The sequence below is a fragment of the Cibotium barometz genome, chromosome 13 (assembly GCF_041138505.1).
Source record: "Cibotium barometz isolate CiBa-2024 chromosome 13, ASM4113850v1, whole genome shotgun sequence".
Lineage (NCBI taxonomy): Eukaryota > Viridiplantae > Streptophyta > Polypodiopsida > Cyatheales > Cibotiaceae > Cibotium > Cibotium barometz.
Window position 1 is genome coordinate 27769129 of NC_141058.1, and position 9907 is coordinate 27779035.

General features: G+C 41.4%; 1 protein-coding gene across 1 annotated transcript; it reads left to right on the forward strand.

The window, feature by feature from the left end:
- The first annotated feature begins 1642 nt into the window (after window positions 1-1642).
- Window positions 1643-7078, forward strand: LOC147632555 (putative xyloglucan glycosyltransferase 3). Its single transcript, XM_086806884.1, has 2 exons — window positions 1643-2392; window positions 5642-7078. The coding sequence occupies exons 1-2, from the start codon at window positions 1748-1750 to the stop codon at window positions 6977-6979; spliced, it is 1983 nt and encodes a 660-aa protein (XP_086663010.1). The 5' UTR covers window positions 1643-1747; the 3' UTR covers window positions 6980-7078.
- The last annotated feature ends 2829 nt before the right edge of the window (window positions 7079-9907 follow it).

A 9907-nucleotide genomic window follows, 5' to 3' on the forward strand; every position in this document is an offset into this window, starting at 1 on the left:
GAGAGGGGGATGGTTTAAGAAAAGACATGGAGAGAGAGAGAGAGAGAGAGAGAGAGAGAGAGAGAGAGAGAGAGAGGAGAGGTTGGAAGAGGGATGGATTAAAAATCACATTGAACAAGGGAATAGTATCTTAAGAAAGGTATCCTGGGGGGGTTCACTTAAAAATATAAATAAGTCTACTATGTGCAATCATTAGGAGGGGTTTTTTAACCAAGTTTTTGAGAAAAAATTACATAAATCTACTTCCATAAGGGGGTTTTAAATGGCATTTTGAAAAAAAAATCCTGTAAGATCATAAAGAAAAAGGGGTCATTTTATTAAGTCAATATTCACAGAAAAGGGTATTTTTTAATGTAACCCTTTGAACTCATGTATGTAGGTCTTCCTAAAAGTACACCCCCAAGAAGATATCCTTGTTTTAGGAAATGTGTGTGTTTGTGTGTGTGTGTGTGTGTGTGTGTGTGTTTGTTTGTGTGTGTGTGAGAGAGAGAGAGAGAAAGAGAGAGAGAGAGAGAGAGAGAGAGACAAAGAGAGAGACAGAGAGAGAGAGAGGGGTTGCCAAGGGGGGTTTAGAAAAGACATGGATAGAATCTACAACTGAGCTTTCTAGGGGTCTCCTAAAGTTGGAAAGTGTGTGTTTGCTTTTGCGTGCTTCTAGAAACGTCATGAACATAATCATATCAAAAAATATAGTCTTAGAGCATAGTCTTAGATTTTACTAATTTCATTTTTAATAATTCAAAGTATTAAGGCCAAGAAAGAGAGGTTTCAAAAATCACGTGATAAAAGTTTACATGCTACCCCACTACAATGATGTTGTATCAATGATGCCACACACACCCCTTAACTCCCACCCCACCATGTCGCAAACACCCCCTCCCCTACCACACGTACACCACCACCACCACCCACACACACCCCTTCAAAACACAGGTTTTTTATCCCCTTCTCTTCCTCCTCGCAAAATGTCACTCCATGAGAGATGCCAATAGGGCAAGGCTCTTTTAAGACTTGATGTTCTTGCAAATTAGCATTAATATTAATGTGAAGGTGGACCAAAATTTGAGCCGCGCACACCCCCCCCCCTACACCCCCCAAAAACACACCCCACCCCACCCGACCACCACCCCCCACCAGTGTTCGAAAAAAACCCGGGTATAGTGTAATTTGCACTTGCAGATTTTTAAAATTACCTTCAAATTTGAAACTTAAGGGTACAAAAACCTGCATATTTTGAGGGGTTGTAGAACAAAAACCTTCAAAATTTGAAAATTTTCTTTATAAATAATTTCACAATTTTTAGATGAAGGTTTTTTACTTTTTGGGAAAATAGTTTTTTTCGAACACTGCCCCCCACACCCACACACACATACACCTTTAAGACACATGTGAAGGTGGACCAAAATTTGAGCCGCGCACACCCTCATAGGGTAGTGACAAGCTATTGATGCTGTTGTACTACGTCCGTCTTAAATTTTTGATTCCTCAGTTTGTCTCGTAGCACACACACAATTATAACATACTTCTACCACCTCACGAGTCACGACTCACGACATCATAAAACGACGCCTCCTAGGAAACAGAATATTGTCATTAATATTGTGTGATAATCCCATGTAAGCATACTACAGTACATCTCATGAATGTGAAGGTTCCCTTGCAGAATGAGCTTCCTCCCTTATATAGTTGATTGCTTGGTAGAGGACTGCAGAAGCTACTCTGCAAAGCTAGTTAGCTTTAATTAACCATGGCTGAGCAGGAGCTTACTTGCCATAATCAGACGCCACTGCAGGAGAAAGAGGAGGAGCTAACTGCTCTCTTACCTGGAATTAGCACCCGTATTAAATCAACACCATGTTGCTGCAAAGAGCAAGCAATTAACCTAAGAAAACTTGGACCTCGTTACAAGCTTTTCCTCCATGTTGTGACAAGCTGCTTAGTGATAGCCCATCTGGCTGCGAGCTTCAACTACTTGGCCTTCAAATCTCTCCTCTATGCAAGAAATATGAAGGAGCTTGTTCTGACTGCACCTTGGCTATTGATTGTGCTGTCCTGTGAGTGCGCCTACTTCATGGGTAATATAATGGCTGCCATAGCTGATCATCTGCTGCCACCAGGGATTAGGCCAGACCTTAGTTTATCAAAAGATGATGTTAACAGTGAGACATCCAATGACCACCATCCGTGTGTGCACATTTTCTTGCCTTGTTGCAAGGAGCCAACTGAAATTCCTCAAGAAAGTATTAAAGCGGCTTTGGCTGTAGATTATCCCCAAGATCGCTTCAAGATTTTGGTGCTCGACGACGGCGGCGATGATGATTTGAAGGCTTTCTGCGAGGCTCTGCAGGTGGAAAGCGGATCGCAGCGGCTTGTTTATCTGCGGCGAGAGAAGGTATATCTCTTTCCCCCTTCTAATTAAATATTAAAACAGTAATCCTTCCTTTTTGATCAAGCTCATTGGCGGCAGACTTTTGATAGTATGCACATTAGATGAGAAGGGGAATCTCCGCTGTTGAGCCTATATATAAACACCTTGAAACATGAAGATCAAAACCTTGGGCACATAGCATGTTAACTTCTCCCAATCACAAATATATTTTACATTTCTATATCTCTATACAATATTATATAAAGGAAGAGTTTTACAAAGCTTCCACATAGCAAGAATTTGGAGGTCTGGGAAGAAGAGGAGGAGGTTCGACGAGGTTGGAGTACAATTTGAATTTAAAAGTTTGAAAAGACATGCAAAACACAGATCACCCCACTAGTGTCTTAAATAATGAGTTGCTTACGCATACGCTGGAACCCTTAATATTAAGGTTTCCACCTTAGGATGCTCATTTGCAGCAACAAGCACTGCCTTGCTCTGTTCCAACAAAGCACCCTCCTAGCAACTTCATGCCCTTGCCCATGGCCAATCAACAAAAGATTTCTCAACACTCCAAAGCCCCCCAGCTCCCTACTCCCCAACCTCGAAAATGAGGTCTGGTGCGCTGACCTCGAGGGGATTCAATTTTTTGATTGTTTAAAATGATCGCTTTTTCTATTCAAACTTATATGTTTAAAAATTCCTTTATGTAAGAACATGTCTATAAACTTATCTTAAAAATGTGAATTAAAAACTCATTCTAGTGAATTCCCCTTCCTTGGCTATTGCCCTTATCCCTTGATTAGGATAGGCCCAAGCCATTCTTCTTTGTAAGAGCTTTGTCATTGAAGATATGCATGCTTTATCTCATGACACACTTACATATTTACAAGTGAAACCCTTGAGGTAGTGAAAAGGGCATAGTAGCATGTGCACATAGAGAGAGAGAGAGAGAGAGAGAGAGAGAGAGAGAGAGTGTGTGTGTGTGTGTGTCCATTTAAAGGTTTGTAAAGAAACTCGTCTATAGCGAGAGAGACTATGCACTTGCTCTAGGATCTTAAGTGAAGAAAGAGAGTGTCCAATTATAGGTTTATAGAGGTCAAGATAGCAAGAGAGACTATGCACTTACTCTAGGATCTTAAGGGAAGAAAGAGAGAGACCTTATGCCCAATAGTATAACTTGAATCGATAGAGAGAGAAGACACATATCAAGCATGCAAAAACAATGCTTTTTAGGATTTCATACTTTAAAAAAACCTCATTAAAGTCAACATCAAAAAATCTTTGCGAAAAAATCTCTCTAAGGCCCACACACAAAGTCTAAGGTTTTGGGAAAATGTATAGATTTAATTTTCTCCTCATTAATTAATGAGAGAAAATGTTGGGCAGCATAGATGGAAATAAATTTATTCTATCCATTGATTGATTTCTATCCATTGATTGATGGCTTCATTCTTTAGTAAAAGGATAGTTTTATTATGTATATTTGCTTAAACTTATTTTGTTGTGATCAAAGTTAGCCTAGAGTAAATTTAATCAACCTTATAAAATAGTCGTTTTGTTACAAACATCCATACCAAATTTTTCCCCCCACATTTTACCCTCCTATGATACTTACTACAAATTCGATTCCTTATGGCTTGTAATGCTCCACATAATTCCTTAACACTCTCTCTCTCTCTCTCTCTCTCTCTCTCTCTCTCTCTCTTCGATATCAAATGCTAGCTCTTGTCATGTACAAAAAGGGAGCAGCAACAATCAATATAACGAGCCCTTTTTTATTGGTGCACCCCAAAGAGCACACCCATACTCTGCCAAAGGATCCGAACTCGGGTGGATCGTTATTTAAAACCCATAAGTAATTTGTACAAAAAAGGAGCAGCAACACTCAATATAAGGAACCCTTTTTTATCGAGCAGCTCTACCTCCTTGGGATCTTGCCCACATGGGACTTAGAAGCTTTTCTTAAGTCCCATAAGCACCAAGGCACCCCAAAGAACAAACCCATACTCTGCCACCAAAGGATCCGAACTCAGGTGGATCGTTATTTGAAACACATAACTTTTCCCCTAACCAGTACACGATATGCCCCCCAGGAGATGTCGCTCTACCTTCTTCTGAAACCACACATATTCTATGTGTGTGCATACGGTTCACGGCCTTCTGTATCACCTTCGCTGGACATAAAGACAAAGCTAGCATTTGATATCTCTCTCTCTCTCCCACACACAAACATGCACGCACACGCGCACACACACTCTTGTATGGTTTGTGTGTGAGCACATGTGTGGGGTTCCAAGTGCATCTATGTTATTTATGCACGTGTGTGTGTGCATGCACACCTACACTCACTTGCAAAAACTACCATTAGGATTGATGTACCTTAAATTATATATACACTCACATTCACATTTGGATTTTTATTTAAATGAATGGTATAGTATGTAAACACATGGGTTTATGTGTTTGATAGAGGGGTATAATTTATAACAATGGGACGGATATGTTATGTTTAAAAGAGTGAGATCTTTTGGCGTGTGCTTGTGCTTGTGCATGTGTGTGTTCACAAAAAAACATGCTTAATCTCCCCCTCCCCCCAAATCAGAACACCAAAGGAAAATGAAGGGTGCAGTTGGCGGGTGGGTTATCTGCTCATAGCTACGTCAAGAGGAGGGAAGGGCCAAGTACAAGGGAGAAGTGGTTGAAGGGGTTGTAAGTGCATGTATATGGCTAAGGGAGTTTCCTAGCCTATATGAAGGGGGTGGTTGGGTGGTTGTAACTGCATGTACATTGAATAAGGGAGTTTCATAGCCTTTAGGGAGGAGGAAAGGGGGGAAGAAATTAAAGGTGGGTTGGTTGCAAGTTTTTTTTTAAGAAGAAGAACAGGGGGCGGGGGGTGTGCATGTGTTTTTTTTTTTTAAGAAGAAGAAGGAGGGGAGGATGGGGCAATGCAAGCAAGAAGGGACACATGAGTCAAGCTGAGTAGGATGGGGCTTGAAGGAGAGGTATTTCGTTGGAAGCTGAGTTGTGATAGGAAGGAGGGACTGGTTTTGGTGATGAGAAGTGTTAGTGGGAGGAGAAGAAGAAGGCTTTGAGTGAATGACAATGGCAAGTAGTAACTCTGCACTAGATCAGGGTAATAGTTTGGATGAAGGAGGTAAGAAACGACTTCCTGTTTCCTGTAAACGATTAGCGTGTGCACCACCACCAAGGTGTGGAATGGTTATGGGATGTTTGATCTCTTTTCTCATGTGTGTTTAATGTGTTGTTTAGATTCCGGGTGTGCCACACCACTTCAAGTGCGGCAATCTCAACTACGGGTTGAAGAACTCGGATGCGGAGTATGTGGTGATGATGGACGCGGACATGATACTGCACCCATCCTTCTTGCGCAAGGTGCTACCACACATAGTGGATGCATCAAAGGTGTCGTTCGTGCAGGTGCCACAGTACTACTACAATGTGCCGACAGGCGACCCACTGAACGACGCCTGTGTGTTCAGCTACGAGAGGGTGCTTGTCCACCGTGACAGCGTCGGCGCCGCCAGCTGCATCGGAACCGGCGCCATCTTCCGCCGTGCCCACCTCGACCTGGTGGGCGGCTTCCAGCCCCACTCCATCACCGAGGACACGGTCACCGCATTTGCTCTATTTCATCTCGGCTTCAAATCCGTCTACTTAACAGAAAAGCTCCAAATCGGCCTCACACCCTGGACCTTAGAAGCTTACATTAATCAACGCCAACGCTGGGGCCGTGGTGCCTTTCAACAGTTCTCCAACACTTGGAAAGCCATGCTTGGCCCTAAGAGCCAGCTTAGCTTCATGCTTAGGGTTTGCTTTGTGTGGCACACCGTGTATTATTACTTAGCTGTCATCAACATTGTTTTTGCTGCCACCATGCTTAGCGTTCTTGCCCTTGGCTTGCCCTTAATAGTGGGCGACGCGCAGGACAATCTTCATCTGTTGGTTTACCTCGCCGTTTCTATGGTGCTATGGAGGCTAACATGGTATTCCTTGTGGCTGGAATTGCCAAACTCCATGCAAAGCCGCAATAGAGAGGAGTCTCAGTTCTGGTGGATGACCCCCTTCTTCTTCAAAATGGTCATGCAAGCTACCTTTGATTACAAGAGCACCTTCAACTTTGTACCCACCACCACTATCGGCCGCAGCAGCAGCGAGGCGGACGCCCAGCACCACCCCCTCCTCACCCAACTCAAGCACGTGCGCGTCCATCTTGTCTTCGTGATACTCGCCATAGCCGTGGTGGGCACTCGAGTGTATGTTGCTGTGGGTCGGTTTACGCAGGGTGACTGCAAGACGATTGCACACGTGCTGGGGTTGTCGTTCTTCCTGCTCACCACGTGCGCACACATGCTGGTGCCAGTCATGTATGTGCTGTGGCCGACGAGCCACAAGCCCGCCCAAAGGAAGTGTCTTCTCAAGTATGAAGCAGACGGGACGCCGCGATTCAACCAAGCAGATTGCAGGTCTAAATTCCACTGGCCTGTGCTCTTCTACGAGCTGATCTCGATTGCGACGCTCGCCTTTTGGACGGCTGCCCTCTATATCTCTACCTCCGGCGCATACATCGGGATTCGTTGGTGCCACTAAAACGTTAACAATAGGCTACCGTCACACGCGAAACTCTTTCACACACCTCACTTTTTATTTATTTTTTAGATAAGACCTTCAAAGATCTTAAATTTAATGTCCCCCACCATTTCTTCAAAAGATCATGGTTTTTGCATCATGAATTTAATGTCCCCCACCATTTCTTCAAAAGATCATGGTTTTTGCATCATGTTCCTAGACCTTACTTTGCTTTTTTTCAATTTCGTGTGTGTGTGCGAGTGCATGCGTGCCCGCACATGTGTGTGTGTGTGTGTGTGTGTGTGTGTGTGGGTGGGGTGGGGTGGGGTGCGAGGGTGGGGTGGTTATAATCAACTCTAATCTATAATCTCTTAGCAAGAGCAAAGGAAACTCATGGTATTATGCCTAGTTGGCAAAAAGGGGATTACCTAAAGACTTCATTGGTAATGTTTGGCATGCATAGTTCTTATTGGCTACGAGTCTTATTGTGGTAATGTTTGGCATGCATAGTTCTTATTGGCTATGGGTCTTTTTATTTGTCAGAGATCTTAACACCTAGGAACAACAACTCTTGATCGAAGTGACTCTTAACTTTAAAACAAAATAAAAGTATCACTTGAATTGTCCCATGTTTTTTATGAAATTGATTGTAAAGACCCCATTGCAATGCTTCTTTGTAAAGATTCGCTCCTAGGCTATAGCTCTCCCATAACTTAAATGTTCACAACAATTTAGCCTTCAAGCTCAATTAGTTTGGTGATTAATAATCTGAGTGCCTCCATAGGTTCTTGATGTCATAATGATTTTTTCAATATGTCATCACGTTTACTGAGTGCCAAGTGTAACAATGTAACTTACGTGTAACACTATAACTTTTGAATGTTTCTTTAATTGCTAAAAAGTAATACTTCAAATTGTTTTGTGGTTTACTTTTCCATCATACCTTGAAACTTGATACCAACCAACTTCTAAGTCTTCCGACATTATTTTTCTCCACACGATTGGTCTACCATTAGCAGCAACTATGTGCAACACATGGGTCAACTCCACAAAATCCAAAATAATTTGAAGCTCTAGTGTTGAGCCTCGACCTAATCAAAGGCTCTTTTCAACTAAATGGCAACCACTCGAGCTCAAGACTATTTCAATGCAACCTTGGGTCTAGGCTCTAGTCACTTGAGCCTTGACCCAATCAAAAGCTCTTTTCAACTAAATGACAACCACTCGAGCTCAAGATTTCCATGTTCACCCCTTGCCAACCGTAACCAATATTTATTGAGATATTAATTGAGTAACAAGCAGCAAGTTCACATGTCAAGATATTGGGTTTTTTAATTTTGGAACCTGGTGGTCACTTCACATTAACTTGGTCATCTCCACGGGCACATAAATGTCTTTATTTGGGCAATGTGTGAGGGTACAACATGAATAGAGCAAGGGGCAGAGCATGCACATTAGAAAGGAAGAAAGACTAAGGGTCCTAACTCAAAGGTTGATTTGTATGGTTACTTGTTGTTGTAAAAGGTGAAGTCAATGTCAAAAACATAGCACATGGAAAGCACAAGGAGGCACATGGAGTGTGGGCATTTATTGACATAATTGTGCTTATACAGTGTGCTATCTAGCAAATTCATTGTGTAATATCACAGATTCATTATGCTATGTAGTAGTGTGGTATACAACGTATGTGGTGGGCTATATAGCACATAGCACATACAACGTATGTGGTGGGCTATATAGCACATACAATGTGATACATTCAATGTGCTATATTTATAATGTACTACATAGCACATACATTGTGTTATATAGCACAGAGTGTGCTATATAGCATACATAGTGTGTTAATAGTGTGAGCACATACATAACACATATCCTAATGGCACATACACACTAAATTTGGATAGCATGAATATAACATTACAATGTGGTGTATAGCACACACACCATATGCTATAAAGCAGCACACACCATCTACTATATAGCAAAATAATCCTTGTTAAATATATATAGCATAAGTGTTTTATCTCTAATCATGTGCTATGTGTACTATGTAGCTGTTGTATTTAACTTAATACAAATGTGATGTAGTTTTGTGAGTTTTTGTTTGCACAACTATTGGTGTGTTATTTCATGTTCTAATATTCTCATGTTTTTTTTCCATGCAGGCAAAGTTCTTTATGAGGTTCAAAGTTGCATATACATGTGTCTGTATGGACAGTGATCCTTTGAGAAGCTGAAACCCTTCTTTCTAAGCAAGCTTAAGGACAGAAACATGTTGCATATACCACATACAAATTATATACCTAAAATATTATCTTAACCATATTCATATGCTCGCATTTGATTTACATGGATTTACATGGAGTATCATGTTCTTGTCTTTGTAGAATATGCTTTCATTAGCAGGAATATGCAAATGTGCAGCACATGCGCCTTTAGTTGGGTCAAGGGGCACAAAGACTCAACATTCCACGATTACAAGTGCCTTATGGGAGATTGTGAAAGGTGTGTACAGAAACTTGCACTTTTCCCATGTGAAGAAGCAAACATGCCAAAAAAGGTGGTTGTGCAGGTGTTTGAGGATATCGATGTTGGCTAGGAAAAAGAAAAGCTACAAAGTTTTATCGGTCAAAGAGATGCCAAAATCAATGTCATGTTATCAATGTTAATGTATTGTACACCCAAGTTTATTAGACATAACTTTATACACAAATCGAAGGCAGATCGGTTTAGGGAGTGTGAAGAAGAACTTCCCTTCAAATGTCATTGTGTTTATAGTAGATTTTGTGGAGAATTACTCATTTAAAGGGAAAAATGAAATTCAATCCATGCATTGGTATACTGATCAATGTACAATCCTTGTTCATATATTACTTATTGCCCCTAACACCATGGATGACAAAATGATCAAGAAGATGAATTTTAGATATCTAATGATAAAACACA

What these genes read in the sequence shown, in the direction of transcription:
- LOC147632555 (XM_086806884.1), top strand. Translation starts at nt 1,748, where the DNA reads ATGGCTGAGCAGGAGCTTACTTGCCATAATCAGACGCCACTGCAGGAG. An exon ending in TTTATCTGCGGCGAGAGAAG is followed by an intron (nt 2,393 to 5,641) that starts GTATATCTCTTT and finishes TGTGTTGTTTAG; the next exon opens with ATTCCGGGTGTGCCACACCA.